This window comes from Coenobita brevimanus, chromosome 26 (assembly GCF_032717465.1).
Source record: "Coenobita brevimanus isolate Jiangsu-jjx chromosome 26, ASM3271746v2, whole genome shotgun sequence".
Classification (NCBI taxonomy): domain Eukaryota; kingdom Metazoa; phylum Arthropoda; class Malacostraca; order Decapoda; family Coenobitidae; genus Coenobita; species Coenobita brevimanus.
Genome location: NC_136979.1, coordinates 13066697 through 13087419, shown reverse-complemented (window position 1 = coordinate 13087419; position 20723 = coordinate 13066697). Strand labels below are relative to the sequence as shown.

Sequence of the window (20723 nt, the reverse complement as noted above, 5' to 3'; positions counted from 1 at the left end):
ATTTGTTAAAAATTACATGGTAATAAACATACTGTAATTGACATAATAAAATATATGGTAATTAAAAACTATTTGCCACCATCGTAGCAATATACTGTATGGAAATGACTGTGAATTCAACATGAAACTGTACATTTTCAGTCCATTGCCTATTATAGTTACCAGTATACAGATTAAGGTGCATATTTTGCCAGTCACAAAATTGCCATATATTATTAAACTTCATCCATCATCAAAGTTCATCCGTGTGTGAAACCCTTTTGCCTAGAATTTTCTCCCGGGGAGACATCTGGAGGGGCACAAGCCTTGAATAGGACGGCAAATGCCCCCCCCCCCAAGGCCCCCCCATATCTATGCTACTGCAGTGTGTTGAGGTAGTCCTGTTGCAGTGTGCAAGCTGTGTCTGCTATGTGGTGTGTAGTTGTTGCGGTGATGTCATCTGCATATGAGTTTACATGTGTGGTGGCTGAGGTGTGGATATCATGCATGTATAGTTTGAAGAATGTGGGTAAGAGAATGGAGACACATGGAACTATTAAGGAAATTTCTAGTTCATGATTTCTTGCCCTTGACTGTAACATGTGCTTGTCTGCCAGACAAACAGTTAGCAAGCCAGCATTTGGTGTTGTTTTCCACATTTGTGCTGTATACCTTGGTGATCAGTTTGTGTTGAGGGATGGCACTGAGGGCTTTACTAATATCTGTTGTTGTGAGAATTGTGCATTGTGTGGGTAATGCAGAGCTGATGCCATCTGATGCTTGTTGTGACAGATTAGTCATTGTTTGTAGTGTTGTGCTGTGAAGGAGCAAGGGGGACATAGAGTATGACTGTTGAGAATGAGGTATTCACTTATTTTGGATGATGTGCCAAGTAGTGTTATGGATCTGTGAAAAGAAAGGTGTGTGGTCATTGTTTGGTTTAAGTATAGTGATAATTGGTCCATGTTTCCAAATATTTTGGATGCTACAGTGAAAATGTGAATAGTTGCTGACGTGTGTAAGGGGCCTGGATGCCTTGTGGTCCTAAGTGTTTCTGGTGCAGGTTGTTGATGCCAAGTGGCCCTATGCTTGTAGAGTTCCTCGTTTTCTTGGTAATGTTATGTGTCTCTTCTAAAGTGAAGGGGGTTGCACTGTGATAGTAAAAGGGGTTTGCCTATGGTGAGTGAATTGTTTTTCAGATGCAATCCCTATTGGTCTGAGGTGTGCAATGCATGTGTCATGCCAAAAACAAATGCTCCCTCAGCTACTCACCCCCCTAATTGAGGAGTTAGCCACAAAATATGAATGGTTAGAGATTTAATAGTGCTAGGAAATGCAAAATTGTGAAACAAGCATAGCATGAAATGTGAGGGATGAAGGGACCCAATTAGCCCATGTGATATTCTTCATATACAGTTAACTTAGTTAGCAGAGGGTGGGCTGTACTCGTGCCTCATAGACGTTTGCTGCCTTGATGATGCACCAAAATCTACATACCTATGTATTTCGGATCTCATGTTTTCAGGGAAATGTTAATTGGGATAAGAAACACTATATACACAAATTCTTTAGTCTATTTCAGATGACATTGCAGACACAGTAAAATCACAGCATAAAAACATCAAACAAAAGCTTAGTAGCTATGGCTTCTTGTACACTCTAGGACACCTCTGTTGGATACTTTTAACTCAGCAAGAATAGGGTACAAAACTTGTCATATTTTAAGAAAATTGCTCTACTCTTTGACCATGTCACTGTCCCAAGGCCAAAGTTTTATAAGATTATCATATGCAGGCCAGACACTATGATGAGAAATTCTAGGGCTTGTGACATGTAATAAGCAAGGATACAACTGAAACTGATACAAGACACAAATCACATTTTAAATCACATATACCGTTATACTTCGGCCCGGGGATCAGCCAAATTTCTCTGAACCAATACAGTATTTAAAAAATTATTCATGAAGTGAAAATAATCAGCAGGGAAAAAATTAAAGTACTAGACAATCTCATTATATGAGATTTGCTTGCTGTAATCTACAAACAAAAGTCAACATTAGGCTTTGGTTGCATCAGAGAAATCTGGTTTTTCTTTTTTTTTTTTCTTTTTTTCTCTTTTTTATTGAGTTTAGCAAGATGGTAACTCTTCAATACAAAATGTGAAAATGAAACTGCATTTATACATACATTTTTGGTAAATGGAATGCTATAAAAACATACTGACTGGGCCTGGCAAATTTCAGAAGTGTCTTTGACAACTTGTGCAATGGCAGATGAATGATGACCTTGGTGTGTTCAGATGGTGCATGATGTAAGTAATGTACAAAGATACACCACACAGCTTCTGTATGGATGATCATACCATCGGCACAAGGAAATATAAAAGTTAAGTATTATGTATGGTACTGTATGTGTTTTGTGATCCCCATACATCCTTAAACAACAGGGGAAAATGATGCACAAATATATTCCATACTGTACTTCATTCTGCCCAACCATTTTCTAATTGTATATGAAGCTTTCTTGTTCAAAGAACCTCTAAAATTTATCCAAAACCAGCACCGCTGTATTAATGATCGACTTGTGCATAATAGCTCTAATACTAAGATGATGATAATAATGATAATTAAGAAGCCAATGACTAAACAACCCAGCCTGCTCCCACCAAGTATGGCAGTGCTGTTGAGGTTATGTGGTGTGGTGATGAAGAGTGTTCACTCTTTTATGATACTTTCATCTAGTCTCATGCCTATGCTTAATAATTTTTGAAGATTTAGAGACTATTCATAGCTATTAACACAGACTGTAAAACAAACTTGACTGGAAAAGGCTTAATTTGAAGCTACATCACCACAGGTGTGACCTATGGATGGGTAGGTGGGGGGCCGGGTGGGGCGGGGCAGGGCGGGGAAGGGGTGGGAAGATGGTCGACTTGGGTATGTGGAAGTGGATAGGCATGGGTGAATTTCCAGGGTGAATAAGTAAAACTATTTTTGCATGACCAAGGAGATACACACTTTACCTCAAGTTAGCTACCTATACTGAGATCAGATTAAAGCAGAATAAAGGTATTTCAGCACTTATTGCTCCTCTGTATTAGAGAAAATATCATTAAAGATATTAACATAAAGAGTAAAGCAGTTACCCTGGTCTCTTCACCCACAGCCAACCCACAGTCTACAAACATCAGCATTTGAAAAACCAATATCACCTCTTTCAAAACTTGTACAGCAAGACACCAAGAAAAGACTACAGTTCAGTAACAAATCTGCTAATTAGTGAATACCTACAGGAATGAAGCTGTTGACCATGTCTAGTTGATCTTGCTGTCTAGCTTTCATACAGATGAGCAAATATTGGAAAAAGAGCTATATTATTCTTAGAGACATCTATCTCAACCTTAATTATCTACACATGTACAAAAAACTTTACATACATTCAACACTTTCCTCACACAGGGTATTTCAGTACTGCCTGAGATTCATTTGTGAGAAAGCAAGCTGTCTTGAGCCTGCAGGAGATAGAGTGCAGCAGTACTGACCTGGTACCAACTAAGGGTGAGAGTAGTATACAAGGGATGACAACCAACCATCCTCTTATTCACACTACCAGTATTCTACAAAACTTATCAGGAGAACCAATAAATGCTGTCCTCAAGGAGTCTGTGCCGCATTTCACTTAATTACAATATTTCTTGATATGCTTCACAGTAGTAGGGCATGAGGACAAACATAAAATTAATGAGTATAGCACAGAAATGTTCCTTGTCATTAATGCACAAATCAAAAAGATTTGCCTGTAATACTTGGCACATAATGTGGGTCATAACAAAATCACATAAATACTCAATTCAGGTTTCTATTTCACTTTCATCCTATACTATCACACAAGTGTCTTTTATGGAATGTTTGCTCTCCCACTACACCCACTGATAACAGAGCCTCGACCTTAAGTTGGCTGTTCAACATGTATATATTTATGTATATATTTATATATATAATGTACATTTCCTTTACCTGTATGGCAATTGTTCAATCCATCACACATGATCGTAACAGGAGTATACTGTATATCGAGGCCACCTTCCTCCACTAATGGTTTCACTGTCTTGGCACTGTGAAACTGGCAGGCCCAACAGGAGGACAACCAGTCAGTTTTGGGGAGGCTCTCTGATCAACCTTCAACTATAGTCAAGTGGAGAGGATGCATCCCACATTTACGCTTATATGCCTGAGTTCAAGTTCTCTATTCACCCTCAAGTTCTGTCACTCATGTACATTTGAAACTACAAACCTCATATTGTATGACTTGAGAATTATAATTTTGCAACTATAGCACCAGTATGTGACCATTTTTTTTAAGCAGTCATTCAAGAGTGACTACAGTGCTATGATTGATGATATATTTAAGGCAACACATTTAACAAACCCTTTCAAGTTGCTGCTCTCTCCACAATGACTTTCAGCTTGTCGCAAGACAGAGGGACGGTTCCCTCCCTCCAGACCAGAGTCCTCCTGGACAGAAAATGTCAACAGCGCTCACACTGGCACTGACAGACCTCCAACAAAGAGGTGGAGTTTGTAGAAAGGCTTCTTGCTTAACATTTAGTGGTCTTCCTCTTCTTCAGATTCTCCATGGCCATACATGTCAGCTAACTTACTAAAGCGTGGACCCCAGTTGTTCAGGTAATCAAAATCTTGTTCGTTGTCATCAGTTCCTGAAGTAAAGATTTTACAATATAATGAGATACAGACACATATCTGTAGCTGAAACATATAATTGCAGTATTTTTAATAAAAATTAATTGGCTATGACATTTCTCCCATTAAGTCAGATTTTGATGAACCAAATATCTCCTTGCATATCATACCTACTTTCTACTATACTCTTCTTGTGGTGATGAGTTAGGCTGCAACAATTCTTCAAATTAGTTGATTATACAAAATATTCTATTACATTTACATTTGAAATTGCCTTTATCCATCCTCAAGAACATGTCTCCCTCACTTGTGATACAAACCTCTTTAATCATCATCATCATCATCATCATCATTGTAAGTCCTGTTTCTCTGGTAGGATTCAAAGCTCAGACACATTAGGATAATAAAGTGCCAATCAAATGAGTACATACAATAAACCCTTTATATAACAAACTAACTGGAGGAAGAGTGGCTTGTTGAATCAGACATTAATAATTACCTTAATTTAAAAATTCAGGGTTGTTATATACCTACCCTGGTTTGTTAAATACATTACTGCACTTTGCAACTCAATACTGCACACATACCTTACATATATACTGTACCTTACTACAGATCATTAAAATTTAAATCAATAATAAACTACAGTATAGCACAGTCACCCCAAGAAGTGATGGCAGAGTTTCAGATTGCTTCAGTCACTCTGCACTGCCATACTTTCAATGAACATTTAGTGAATATAAAGAAAAAATTCTGTGCCTTTATCATGTCACATCAAATCAAATATATATCATGCTAAGAATCGTGTAAAATGAATACCAGGGGAAAATGATATGTTTGATATTTATACTTAGATACGTTTCCCAATTTGAATGAATGTGTAACATATTACTCCGTACATCGTGAGCAGTATAACCCAGTGTTCCTGATGTACTTGCTTCCCAGGATTTAAAATACAGATGCTCTAGTTTCGAAGACCAGTTAAAGAAAATTCTTGTGACTGCAGTACACTACCCATTTTCAAATGCTATGGTGATGATATAGCAACATGGATGCCACAACAATGAATTTATTATTAGTAATGATACCCTACCTGCAGTAGCAGCAAGACCATTCTGCCTTTTATCCCTTGGCTTCCCCTCGCATATAATAATAATAATTAGTTACTTCATCCTCAGTTAATGCTAAATTATTTTTGGTTCCTCTCCTCCCTCCTTTCCTTCCTTCCTCTTTTGTCTTTCTGTACTTGAGTCTTTCCTCGTCCTTCTGCCTCCAGGTGACTTTACACTCTCCCTTTTGTCTTTCTTTCATTCATTTTTTCCTGTTCCTTCTGCCTATGGGTGACTCTACACCAAGTGGCATGCCGAATGATTTCCTGTACACCAGGAAACCATCTACAATGCTGGATGGTAACCATTTAACCAAATTATGGCACCTGGTAGTTTAGTGGGTAATTGGAGCACTGCAATCGGATTGAGCCAGTGAAGGTTTATATCCAAGGAGTGGTTGGGGTTTATTGCTCATGTAATGCCACTCAGGGATGAGTGAGGATGGTCACTCTCATCTTAAATGTCAGGACCAACTTGCCTAGCCCCGGGCTCCTACGCTCCTCATGGAGCAATGTAGGATTGGATGATGGATGGATGGATGTTATGGAGGTATGACAGATTTTACTCTTTTCTCCTATACTAGGCAATATAGAGGACCAAAATATGAGTTAATAAACTCCTGCAATGCAAAAGCACATACAGTAATCCCCGTACTATCCGGACGCCCACTTTCCGGACATCCCCACTTACTGGATATTTTGGTCCCGGGATCCAATATTCCCAAAATGGGCCAAAAATCACAAAAAATTCGAAAAAAATCCGACTTTTGTTTCCGCCCGTAATTTGAACTCGGCGCGCACGGTGCGGACCAACTGTGTTTTGGTGCGTAGTTCCGCCGCTGTCCGCTAGAGCGCCCCTGCATCCTCCCTACTTACCACCTGTCTCTTATTGTGAGTGCAAGCTCATTATCATGGCTGCCCATGTGCTTGCTTTTGTGGTGGTGCCTTACCTGCTGCAGGCTCTGCTGCTGTTCTCGTGCCTCCTGTTAGTGTGTGTGATGATGGCCCTGCCGCCTGAGAAGAGGAAGAGAGTGGTTTTGACTCTGGAGAAGAAGAGGGAGATATTGGACAAGGTGGATGCGGGATGGTCTATCTCACGCATCCTGCGTGAATTCAGCCTGGCCCAATCTCCTTTGTTTGATATCAAGAGATCCCACGACAAACTCATGCAGTACACAGCTGACTTCTCGTCGAAAAGCAAACGCAACATGGAGAAGATGATGATGTTTACTCCCAAGTATGCTGAAGTCAACCGGACCACACTGATTTGGTATCGACAGCAACGTGCTGCTGGTGGGCTGGTGCGTGGCACGGAGCTGAAGGCTGCTGCTGAGAAGTTTGCAAGGCTTCACAACACCCCAGACTTCAAGGCATCCGAGGGTTGGCTCCACGTTCAAGTTACGACATGGCCTTACCAACCGTAAGGCTCATGGCGAAGCTTTGGACGCCAACGAGGATGGAGTAGAGGAGTTTCGTTACAAGGTGAAGCACTTGATCGACAGGGAGGGCCTCACTCTCAGTCAAGTCTACAACGCTGATGAAACTGGTTTATTCTATCACTCTTTGCCAACGAACACTCCAGCCAAGGAGACGGAGAAGCATGTACCTGGCCGCAAGCTCTCCAAGCAACGGACATCTGCTTTGTGTTGTGCCAATGCTAACAGCATGCACCAGCTTAAGCCCGTTATTGTTGGCCGTGCAAAGCAGCCTCAGTGTCTTCGTGGGGTGATGAATGTCCTCCCTGTCATTTGGTACCATTCTTTGAAGGCATGGTTCACTGCCCAGATCTTCAAAGACTGGTTCCACCGCCATTTCGTCAAGGAGGTCATCCATTAGCAGACGGAGAAACTGGGAATCCCACGCGACCAGGTAAAGGCCCTCCTTCTCCTCGACAATGCACCTGCTCACCCGTGCAACAAGGACTTGGTGGCTGAGAATGGGCACATTAGGTGCATGTTTCTGCCACCTAATACAACTGCTCTCATCCAACCAATGGACCAAGGAGTGATCATGGCAACAAAAAGGCTGTACCGAAGGAAGTTCCTGGACGAGGTGATAGTTGTTCTTGAGGACAAGGACGAGCGCAGGGAGGGACGGGACACGCGAGGCCAGCGGACTTTGGAAAACCTTTGCCGCTACAACATCAAGTCTGCCATCTACAACTGGGCCAGTGCATGGAAGGAAGTCCCTGTCAAGACTCTAGAAAATGGTTGGTCTCGTCTGCTTCTCGGAACGGATGTGGAGCACGACTTCCTAGGTTCTGACATGGATAACTTCCATGTACGTCTACATGCGCATGGGGACGATGTTGATGTGGATGAAGTGCATGAGTGGTTGGATGACGACGAGGGCGATCCTGGGTATCAGACCATGTCTGATATCGAGATCGCATCTTCAGTTGCAGGTGTCAGTACCCAGCTTGAAGATTCCGACAAGGACGGCGACGATGATGCAGACTCCTTCAGCGTGACACTACTCTAGCCATCCCCAAGCTGAGTGCACTCCAGGAACAAGTAGAGTTCATTCTCAACTACCTGGAACCCCGAAATTTGACAGGGAGATGGGGTCCTTGGGACTTGTGGAGGAAGTGCGCGCTTTCAGGCAGCACATCATTAATCGCCAAAATCGTTGTTCCTTGCGTCAATCAACCACTGACAGCTTTTTCCCCAGCCCTGGGTCTACTCCACTGCCTCCCCAAGACAGGCCCTCATCCTCCGAGCCAAGCCCAGCACATCAGGGACGGTGGAGTCACCACTTGACGCGAGTTTGCGCCTCTCTTCAGAGTCGTCTGCAGTGGGTACCCCATCACCACGACCCAGCGACGCACCCCTAGGCCACCTGCATCAGCTACTCTCAGACTCTGACAGTGATTAAATGGCAAGAACTTCTCCACTAGATCACATGGGAATTTACGGTGTTGTGCAGTGAAAAAAACAGTGTATAGTGTAAAGAAAACAGAATTCTGAGTGCAAAGACTAAAGTGCAGAGTGCAACACTGATTTCAATGACTTTTAATGGAGCGCTAATTAACTTGAGTGTGTTTTGTTTAGAAAATAGATTTATGAGTGCAAAGACTTTAAGTGCAGAGTGCAACACTTATTTCATTAAGGTACAATGGAGAGCAAGTAAGACCAGAGTGCACAGTGTTAAGAGAATGGAATTCTGAGTGGAAATGACTAAGTTTAGGGCAAGACTTCATGTACAGTGTACTGCAGGTGCTTCAGGTACTCCTTTTTACTGTCAGAGTCTGACAGGAGGCGGGTTATTCATCGAGATGGCCAGGGACTTGCTGTAAGTACCCAGAATGTTTAATATTGTACTGTATTTTCCATACTTACCTCTAACACCTCAATTCACTCTTTTATGTCCCTTTATGGTGTGAATAGGGTCTTAGGTGCTATGCATGTGTAGTAGGGAGGTGTTTTTCTGAGTTAGGCTAGGTTAGGGTCCATAACCACCAGTCCAGGAGCCAGGGACTTGTAAGTACCCAGAATGATTAATATTGTATAAACTCACCTCTAAAACCTCATTCTCTGGTTCTTTTGCATTTATTTCAATCTTTTATGTCCCTAATTGGTGTGATTTGGGTCTTAAATAGGTGCTACGCATGTCCAGAGGGAGTTGTATAGGTGTTTTTCTGAGTTAGGGTCCATAAGTACAAGTCCAGGAGGCTGGGGCCCACTATCCGGACGGGACCACTTTCCGGACATGCCTTTGGCTCTATTACATCGGATAGTGGAGGGATTACTGTACTTTTTGCTCTATCTTTTAATCTGTAATATATTTTATTCTAAATAAATGGCTGTCCTGCCAAAATGAAAATGCTGATTTGGAAGTTTTGAGCTCAGTGATTTGATTATGAACCTCTGCATTTTATTACTCTTGCCAATTGTTTATGCTCTGAGGATACTAGACTATGACACACGTTGGCATTCTCTAAGAAGCCCCTACTCTGGCAAATTTTTGAGGTTTTTTCTATATATTTCTTGCACTGATAGTCCTCCGGTTTATGTTAAACCTTCCAAAGATTTTTCTTGATGGAAAGCTGGCTAAATGCTATGCAATAACTGCGTGTCTTTAAGTAAAAGTTGTATCCTTTCCTGCATGCTGACTGAATCATTTAAAATGACCTACTAACTTACGCATTACACCACCTTCCTGTCCTGCTTTCTGTTGTTGTCCATGGAGAAAACAGAAACGGAAATAAATAACTTTAAATTATTCCCTGGTATTCTACTGTTAATTGTTTTATAAATAATAATGACTGATTTTAATTATTTATTGAAACTCCTTTCTTTACAGTCTTACACTACTTAAGAAGTAATCCCTTTATTATCCGGACACCCACTAACCAGACACTCCACTTCCCAGACATTTTGGACCAGCATCTTCGGAACCCCCCCCCCCCCAAAAAAAAAAAAAAAAAAAAAAAAAAATATCCAAATTTTTTTTTCCCAACCATAATTTGAACTTGGTGCGCAGCGCCGAACAGCTGTGTTTACACATGGCCGCCTGCCCCCTGCTGTTCCTCCCCTCCCCAGTTACCCCCTAACTACCATTGTGAGTAGATGCTCATCGCAATGGAAGCCGCACATGCACGTTTTTGTGAATAAACAGTTAATAAACTGCAATACCTCGCCACTAGACCACATGGGAAGTTACAGTGCTGTGCAGTGTTAAGAAATTAGAATTTAGAGTGCAAAGGATTAAATGTGGAGTGCAAACTGGCAGTTGAAACTGGTGACTGAAACTGGCGTGGCGCAATTAACCCCTGAAGTGCTAATCTCATCCATCGGGCTTTTTGTGCAATTTCTCAAGAGAACGCGCAACACCGATCGTACAACATCTACAAAAAACTGGCGGCAGCTGGCTCCACCCCAGCTGTGATGTAGATGGCTTCCAACCAATCAGAACTAGGTGTTGGACACACCGGAGGGGGGACCCAGGCCCGTAACCAGGCGGTGGGGGGTGTACCCCCCACCTCCCTCTTGCCACGTCCCTCTACTCCACTACCTTGTTACTACCCTACCTCCCACCGTTCTTACCACCACCACAACCCCTCCCACCCCCTCCTCATGCATCCCCCCCTCCCATGTGGATCCCCCCCCCATGTCCCCCTCCCCAGTCAACTGAGGGGAAGGTATTTCCCCCCTACCCTCCCTCCATGTCCCTGTACTCCACTTTGGCCCTTCCTTTGTGTCTTGTGGTGGTCTCCTCCCATCCCTCCATCCCCATCCACCCCCTCCTGGCCTTACCAGCTCCCCACACCTCCCCACCCCCCACCCGCACCCCTTAGCACCTCCCCGGCCTCGAATATTTGCGTATTTTTTACGCTTTATGGCACGTGTTTTTGAATCATTACCTGTAATTTATTGGTGTCTGCATACAGATATGCACACCACAGTACTGTCTTTATTCAAAACCCACTTGAAAAAGACATTTTATTTTATGCCGACGCATGGAAGCATGTTGGAGTCTTCAAAATGAAACGAAACAAAACGAAAACTAGATTTGATAGCTCGGAGGGGAGGGGAGGGGGGAGGGGAGGTTAGGTGAGGGGTGGGGAGGGAAGGAGAGGAGAGAGGAGGGGAGGGAAGGGGAGGGAGGGGACTGGAGGTTTGAAAAGGGGAGAGAAGGGGAGGATAATTTTTACTATTTATCATATTTTTATTGGGGGGTTCATGACCAATTTCCCTAGTTAGATTTGACAGCTCGGCGGGGAGGGAAGGGGGAAGAGGAAAAGGGAGAGGAGGTTAGGCAAGGGGAAGGGAAGGGAAGGGAAGGGAAGGGAAGGGAAGGGGAGGGAAGGGAAGGGAAGGGGAGGGAAGGATAATTTTTATTTATCATATTTATTTGGGAGGTTTGTTACTATTTCATTTTTTTCTAAGCACATTACAATGGATTATAACATCTATACACACCAAAAAAAAATTGATTTTGGTGATTTTTGTACGTATTGTTGTGAAGAAAACAGGTGCGAGCGGCGTATTTTCCTTCTTGCCGGGGCCGTGACGGGTAACTATTATAAACTTTGACGGGCCATAGTTTGGTAACTATTGGGTCTAGGAGGGTGGGGTTTGCGTTTTCAGGTGAGTAAATTCAAGCTATATAAATCGGGCATAAAGCTTTTAACCTTTGAGGAAGTCGAAAAATTGGCCTGTTTTTGCGTCCTGGGGGGCAGTCGAGGCTGGAGAATTGCGTACCCTAGGGGTTAAGAACAGAATGTGCAGTGTTAACCAATTATAACTCACAGTGCAAAGAATTAAGTGCGGCACAACACTGGATTACTGTACATGCTTCAAGAGCATTTTCACCAATGCCAGAGTCTTAAGAGGAGGCGGCCATGGACGTGCTGTAAGTACCCTGTACACTGCTAAATATTTTCCATACTCACTTCTGATTCCTCATTCTCTGGTTCCTTTTCATTTATTTCAAGCTTTATGTCCCATTTGTGTAAATAGGGTCTTAAATAGGTGCTATGCATGACCGGTAGGGAGTTATTTTGGTGGCTTTCAAAGTTAGGCTGCATTAGGGTCCATAAGTGCCAGTCCAGGAGGCAGGGTCCCAGTATCTGGACAAACCCACTTGCCGGACATGCCTTTGGCTGTATTACATCGGCTATTGGGATATCGGATATCGGATATTGCTTGTTACCATACTAGATTTCGACTCTGCAAATTATTCCTGACTGTCCCTGAGCGATAGTTCTGAAATTTCAGTTAGTTTTGTTTAGGATTCCTATTACAATAAAACCTCACTATAATGGAATAATTGGGACCCAAGCCATTCTTAAAAAAAGCAGAATTCTGATAAAAGAGACATCCAGGCTTCCCCCTGCTAACCCAGACTTTTCCCGATATATCAGACATTAGTCCGGACTGCACCAATGGTTTTTCAATTGTTTTCAGTACCACTGCAGTACTGTACTGTATTATACATTCACTACAATAGTCAAATGGTAAAATGTATAGAATAATACTGTACTGTACACTAGTAAACATGTCTTTTATTTACCTTATTGTGGTGAACATGGCTGAAGTGGTCAGGCAGTCCAAATTGCTTCGGGCATTATTGGACTTTTTCCGTTATATAAGAATTTAGTCCGGTAGCTTCTCAATTCCAATAAAAGCATATTTCGGTATACTGAAGTCCGTTATATTGAGGTTATACTGTGTCGTAACTAACGCACTGCTTCCTACAATTTTACATAATGGGTTTCGCCTTGCTAAGATATAAGGAAAAGTGTATGCATTAACGCTGACTGAAATCTTCTGGATGCTCTGTCGTCATTTCTTAGGCCGACTGTACAAGGTAACTGTAACTGCCATTTCCACTGCACCCCTTATCACCTTAGGACCTTGGGGTAGGCAACCTTAATCCAGAAAGCTTAAGGATACGAGACTGACCTATGCCCCTTGTAGCGTTTTACAGGAAAAACCTTCTGTCACCGTGTAACTCAACTTGCAGTTCAGAAAGCACAGAATGTTTCTACTCAGAAAGTTCTACCACCAGACCACTAGGCATCTACAGTACAGTAAGACAACAAAATTAACCTTATCCCGTAAAGGGAGGAGCGTAAATTCTGGCTGTGTGTGCAACTTTCGCTTGAGAGCTTTCAGAACAGTTGCGTAGAGATATTTTAATTCTTAACACTTGTAGGAAAGTTACTATTCATCATAGAAAGGCCACTTTGGTGTCATTTTTAAGATGAAGAGTTTTGCTCTGTCGTACCTTGCTAAAAAGAAGACAATACCTGTATGCAAAATAAAATCCAAAAAAAGTGAGTAGAAGTTAGCTGACATGCTAAAGTTTTACACTGTCCTTTCAAAAAATATTCACCAAAAAAAAAATTATTCAAGAAGTAATAATATTTTTTGCTTCAATATGTAGCAGAATAAATTTCCTTTCCAATAATGATTATTTGTTTTATTTTCTTAAATAATAATGCCACATATATACGTGAGAAAAAGGAGCATAAGTGTTCAGCGGGCGGTCAAGAGTTGTACATCCTACCTGTGAGGAACCTCACACCACACTGAGCCAAGCAAACCAAGTGAGCACACACGCACTAGCTGTGGCAGGCTTAGGTCCACCCACTTTTGCCCGTCATCCAACATAAATGACAAGTCCCTAAATATTTCTTTAGAGATTACATCGGATGACGGGCAAAGTCGTCATAATGACATCCGAGGTTGACAAATGCATGACGACCCAGGTCGTCATTGGTAAGTCTAAGGGTTAACTACGTAAGTGGCAAAGGAAGCGTTTACAAATACTGGGCAGAACTAGACTGACACCATCAATCTGTAAGTCGTTGGCTGCAACCACTGTATATACCAAACCTTATTTAGTATGAGATGATTGTTCATTTAATGAAAACATTTTGTAAGGCCCAATTTCAGGATATGGAGATTTGCTATAAAAAGAGTGTACTGTAATACTGTACAGTATTATCATGAAAGTGGGAGTACCCATCCACTCATTCCATGTATTTCCCCTCCCCCCTCTCAAGGTGACTCTGCACTGAGTGACAAGCTAAATAGTTTCCTAAAGCTCAGGAAATCATTATACTAGTTGGTAACCCAGACGACACATTTCGTTTAGGTGCTCCAACCGGGTGAACCCTGGATGCATTCCATTTCAGGGGTGGTTGGGGTTTATTGTTCCCATAATGCCACTCACACTAGTGAGGCTGGTCACCATTGCCTTAAATGCCGGGACTCAATAGCTCAGTCCTGGGCTCCTATGTTCCTGTTTATATGATGCAAACAGCGATTGATGGTGATGATGATGATGATGATGATAAATACTATTATCTCCCCTGGCTCAACCACATTCAAATACAGTGTTTAAACCAGGCTCTACTGCTTTCTTTAATTGGTTATTCATGCACTGACACTTTACAGCAGCTGGCACATGGAGGTAACTGGCATTAGTGAAAAACTAAAAACAGTTAATAAGGTATGTAGATGATTCCTATGAGTGCTTAGCATTGTGAGTTGCTTCTTTTCTGCTTCAGTATCATTTTGTTTCATTTATATATGCTCCAACATGCTTGCATGCATTGGCTAATGGCAGCTCTCCATGCTGCTCAATCTTTGGCAGCCTCCTTGTTCAGTCCCTCATCCCTGAGGTCACACTCAACGACCCCATCCCAGGTCTTTTTCAGCCTATCTCTCGCAACCCTACCCTTAACGTTAACACTTCACATTTTCTGCACCAAACTTTCATTCCTCATCCTCTGCACATGCCTAGATCATCTTTATCTTCCTCTCCTCATCACAACACCAACACACTCCAATCCCACCCTAAACCTAGCCCCCCCAGGCCTTACATTCAGGACACTGCACATCCACCTAATCATTGTCATTTCTGTAAGTTTGAGCCTGCAAATATCCTCTTCCTTTATGCTCAGGTCCCTCTACCATAAAGCATTACATTTTTAACACACGCCACATGCAAAGATCCCTTAGCACGAAGAGGGAGTCTTCTCAATGTCAGGAAAGGAAACAGCTCCCTGAAATTCTTCCAATCACTCCTCACTCTAGCCACAAAGCTAGCTCCAGCCCCACCCCTATAGCACATAACATCTCCCAAATAACAAAACTCTTCCACACACTCAAGAGACTCACCAGGAAGATCAATCCTTTCATGCCTGACAACCTTCACATGCTCTTACCGACACACTACACACATGAAATCACCATTATCCTGCAGTCCAGCTTTAATACCACTATATCTCTTATGCACCCACTTATCATAAACACTGCACAAGATGGAATTACTTCCCATAACCTCGTGGCAAACCAAGCATGGCCACTCTCCCACTTCTTTGACAGTACCATCACCAACCCTATATACCATCACCTTTGTTTTGTCTGCATTTACTCTCAAGCCCTAGTGCTCCAAACCATCTCTCCACTTCCTAAACCTTTCCTCTGCCTCCCTTTCATTCTCTGCAATAAATCATTGGCATATAACATCTCCCAGGGGAGTTCATTTCTGAAGTCACATGAGAGGTCTTCAAGCACCATAATAAACAACAAGGGACTCAAGACTGACCCCTGATGCACACCAACATTCATGGAAAACTCAACCCTCAAATCTCCACTCATTCTTACCTGGATGCGAGCACCCATCTACATACTGTAACTATAACCACGCCAACCAGCCACTCCTAGATCCCAAGCTTTCTCCTTGCCCACTTCACCACCTCCCTAGGGACTCTTTGAAAGGCCTGCTCCAAATGAACAAAAACAAAGTACAGATCCCTTTTCTTTCCATACAGTATGTTTTTCCTGAAGCTGTACAACAATGAATATGGCATCAGTGATCCCTTTGCCTGGCATAAACCCAAACTGCATTTCATCATACCTTCTAGAACTCTCTCCATTACCTTCATTATCTGCCCCAAAAGTTTTATCCATCCATCCATCATCCAATCCTATGTCGCCCCATGAGAAGCACAGGAACCTGGGGCTAGGCAAGTTGGTCCTGACATTATAAGATGAGTGACCAGTCTCACTTATCCTTGAGTGGCATTACATAAGCAATAAACCCCAACCACCCTTTGGATATAAACCTACAAGGGCTCAATCCGACTGGAGCACCTTAATTACTCACTAACCACCAGGTGCCATAATTTGGTTATATGGTTACCAGCCAGCATAGTAAATGGTTTCCTGGTGTACAGGAAACCATTTGGCTTGTCACTCTGTGTAGAGTTACCCATAGGGAGAAGGAAGAGGAAAGAGTGGAGGAAAGAAAGACTGAAGAGGGAGGATGGAATGCCTCTATAAATTCCACTTTCCAAGGCACCACCCTTCCCTTTGTACAAATTTACAATCACATTCTTCAGCTAATCATCTGGGACAACCCATATATTATCATATTTATCAAGTCAGTAACTAACCCCACTCCTATATCTCCCGAGGCCTTCGGTATTTCCGCAGTGTAACCCAGACACACCTTCCACCTTCCACACCTGCATCCTCCCTATTGCCCAACTCACAGAAGCAGCATGAATCAAATGCCAATGGCCAAACACTGGGTCTTCTGACTCCAAACATTCCCTGTTCCAGTCAAACTCCTTATTCAGCAACTGGTTATAGTGCTCTCTCCAGGCATCCTTAATATCCCCACTGTTCACTACTACCTTTCCTTCATGATTCTTCACACACTGCTTACCTATGATATCCCTGTCTTCCCTCTTCATCTGATTTGTGACCTTAAATATCATATTCTTCCTTTCCACACTATTTAGGTTATCCAGCAAAAGTCTCTGAGACTCAGATTTTGCCCTTTATACTGTACTTCTTTTCTAGCCCTACGCTTGGCAGCAAAGTATTCTTTTCTGTTACCACCCTTTTTCCATGCCCAGAAGAGTCTTCTTTTCTCCCTAATTGCAGTTTCTACATCCTCATTCCACCACCAAGTTACTTTATGTCTGAGGGGGGGGGCCTTTTCCATTCACCCACTGGATCAGTAACTCTCAGGAGACTGTTCTTGAGAGCTCTGTACTGTTCATTAACACTTCTGTCGACAGCTCCCTGTTCAGCCACCACTACACTCATTTAAAAAATAAAATAAAAATCATCATCATCATCATCATATCCTGTGTTGCCCCATGAGGAGCATAGAAGCCTGGGGTTAGGCAAGTTGGTCCCGACATTTAAGAGGAGAGTGACCAGCATCACTCATCCCTGAGTAGCACTGCATGAGCAGTAAACCCCAACCACCCCTTGGATATAAACCTGCACCGGCTCAATCCAATTGGAGCGCCTTAATTTGCCACTAAACCACCAGGCACCATAATTTGGTGTTACCACCCAGCATAGCAAACAGTTTCCTGGTTTACAGGAAACCATTTGGCATGCTAGTCAGTGTAGAGTCACCCTAATAATAATGTATCTATCTATATACCTAGGCTGCTTCCCCCAAGGAAAGGGAGGTAGCCGAGACAGGATGACACATTCCCCATTTACTCATCCATTCAAACACATTCATTCGCATCTTAGTCCCAAAGGGGAGAAGGGACAGATCCTCACCACACCACACCGAACAAGGGTCAACTGCGCAGTGCAATCAGTGACATCCGCAGCAGGGCCCGACAGCAGAGCTGGTTTATCCCTGCCACATCATAATACACCCATCCCCTTACCCGCACCTGACATGACTAGCTGATCAGACCAAATGCAGGAGAATATCCCCTCAGGGCTGCGTCATCATTTATTCATTCACAATTTCTCTCCATTTATTTCTGTCACACACAGCCACTCTTCCTTGCTCAACAGACATCCCTCTAGCATCCAGCGCTCTCTTCACACTGTCCATCCATCTTATTCGTGGTCTCCCTCTCAGCCTTACACCTCTCACATCAGATCTAGTTATCCTTTTCACCAATCGCTCATTATCCATTCTCTCCATATGCCCAAACCATTGCAACACCCTCTGCTCAACTCTACCAGCAATCTCCCAAACAACTCCAGTTCTCCTTCGCATTTCATCATTTCACAATCGATCCATACACGTCACTCCACACATACTCCTCAGACACCTCATCTCCATTACATTCAAACTCTTCCTCTCTGCTACACCCATATTCCATGTTTCAGCCCCATATAATGCAGTCGGTACCACAACACCCTCATACAGCCTTCTCTTTACATCCATTCTAAGCGAACGACATCTAAACACTTTTTTCATTCCTCCCAGCACCTTACCTACTTCATTCATTCTAAACTTCACTTCTGCATCTATTCTTCCATCCAAAGCAACATATGACCCTAAATAATAAAAACACTCTACCTCCTCAAGCAACTCACCATTCAAAACTATATTCATTCCCCTACCATCTACCAACCTCATACACTTCATCGCTTTACTCTTATTCTCATTTACTTTCAATTTCCTCCTTTCACACACCCTTCCAAACTCCTCTGCCAACTGTCTCAATCTCACCTCTGAATCAGTCACCAGTGCAGTATCATCTGCAAACAGCAGCTACTTCAGATTCCACTCTCCACCATCAACATTCACCAGACTCGGACCTCCACCTAAAACTCTTGCACTCACCTCCCTTACAACACCATCCATACAAATATTAAACAACCAAGGCGACCACACATCCCTGTCGCAGCCCCACTCTCACGGGAAACCAATCACTCACAGCATTTCCCACTCTTACACACGCTCTACTAGTTACATAAAAACTTTTCACCCCTTTTACCTTGTTTCCAAGTCTTTCTTTACTTTCATCATTTCAGAATAAGTGGTTTCCACATTATTTTTGTAACTTTGCACAGCTTAATTCACCTGTATTATCTTCTCCTCAATATCACTGCTCTGATCTATCAGATTGCTTACTTGCCTAATTGTCTCTGTATCATTTTTGAACTCTTCTATAATACTCTCGTGGTTGACTACTGTACTTGCCATTTCACTAATTTTCCTCCTAAGTGAACCCACTTCTACTGTCAGCTCATTTACTGTTGTGTCTTTCTTGTTGACTTCCTTTCCTAATTTTTCTATTTCTTCCTTTTGCAAGTGCATCTGTTTCTTAATTTCATCAATCTCATTCTGAAAAGCCATCTCTAGTCTGTTTACTCATTCCACCAGTTTATTGTAATTCTCCATTTCACCCAGTTCTTGGTAGAAATCATCATCCTGCTTTCTACCTTTATCCCTTTTCTTTTCCAAATTAGCCTCACTAAAGTAGGTGGCCATCATGCAGTACTAAGAGCACAAATACTACTTACATTCCCTGGTGCAGAGTCGTAGGCTAAACAACTGATCAGCTGATTTTGAGCATTCTTGCACTACTTTGTTTACTGTTTGAACAACAGTCTTACTTAAAACTTCTTCTTTTTATAATAGAACACCATTTAATCTAACCTGGTACAGGGCTTGACTCATATAAAGATACTAATTTTGGTAATGCCACTGGCCAGGTAGGCCAGGTATGGAGTGGTGGCAACGTGCGTCTGCTCCACTCGGTGCCTCGTGTGTGTGTGTGTAATTCACCGGGTCGGTCAGGATCACTTGATGGTCGTGATCGTCAGCTTTTACCCTCCCGGAAGGGAACTGCGAGCTCATATAGTCCGATCTAAGGGCAAGGCTGTGACCTTCACACACGCACACACCCGTCCCCTTGCTCAAGGGGGACAGTAACCACCCACTTCGTCAGTGAAACTATTCGCAACCTGAGCGAGGCGCGAACTCCCGTCCACCAGTTGGCAAGCGGGAACGTTACCACTGCACCAGCGAGCGGTGCGTGCGTGTGTGTGTGTCACACACACACAAACATACCTGTGGAATAGCTTGGACAAAGAGAGCGTCCAGTCTAAAAACTTAAACGAGTTTAAAACCAAATTTAACTTATTAAGAAAAAGAGACAGGACCCCGCGAGCGTAGCTCACTTCCTGTATATCACAATTAGGTAAATACACACACACACAACTTCCTAATGCAAATCTTGCATTTCAGGACTCAGGTTGTATTGGTCAATGTTACTTATCCGAGTGCTCTCACAGAGCATAAGGCACTGCAATGCGACAATGCATCCATCCATCATCCAAACGTATGTCGTCCCATATGGAGCGTAGGAACCTGGGGCTAGGCAAGTTGGTCCTGATGTTTGAGATGAAAGTGACCAGTCTCAATCATCCCTGAGTGGTATTACATATGCAATAAACCCCAACCACCCCCCGGATATAAACTTACACAGGCTCAATCCAATTTTACCCACCAAACCACCAGGCACCATATTTTGGTTATATGGTTACCATCCAGCGTAGTAAATGGTTTCCTGGTGTACAGGAAACCATTTGGCTTTCCACTCAATGTAGAGTCACCCATAGGCAGAAGGAAGAGGAAAGAATGAAGGAATGAAAGACAGAAGAGGAAGTGTAAAGTCACTCATAAGCAGAAAAATGA

The 20723-nt window shown here is 42.8% G+C and overlaps 1 protein-coding gene across 1 annotated transcript in view; it reads right to left on the bottom strand.

Moving 5' to 3' along the window:
• Positions 1 to 1538: 1538 nt before the first annotated feature.
• Positions 1539 to 20723, bottom strand: part of CadN (neural cadherin) — a 481090-nt gene continuing 461905 nt past the window's right edge. The window contains exon 28 of the mRNA XM_080267947.1: positions 1539 to 4698. Within this exon, the coding sequence (XP_080124073.1) occupies positions 4586 to 4698 (113 nt within the window). The 3' untranslated portion in view covers positions 1539 to 4585. The remainder of the gene's footprint in view (positions 4699 to 20723) is intronic.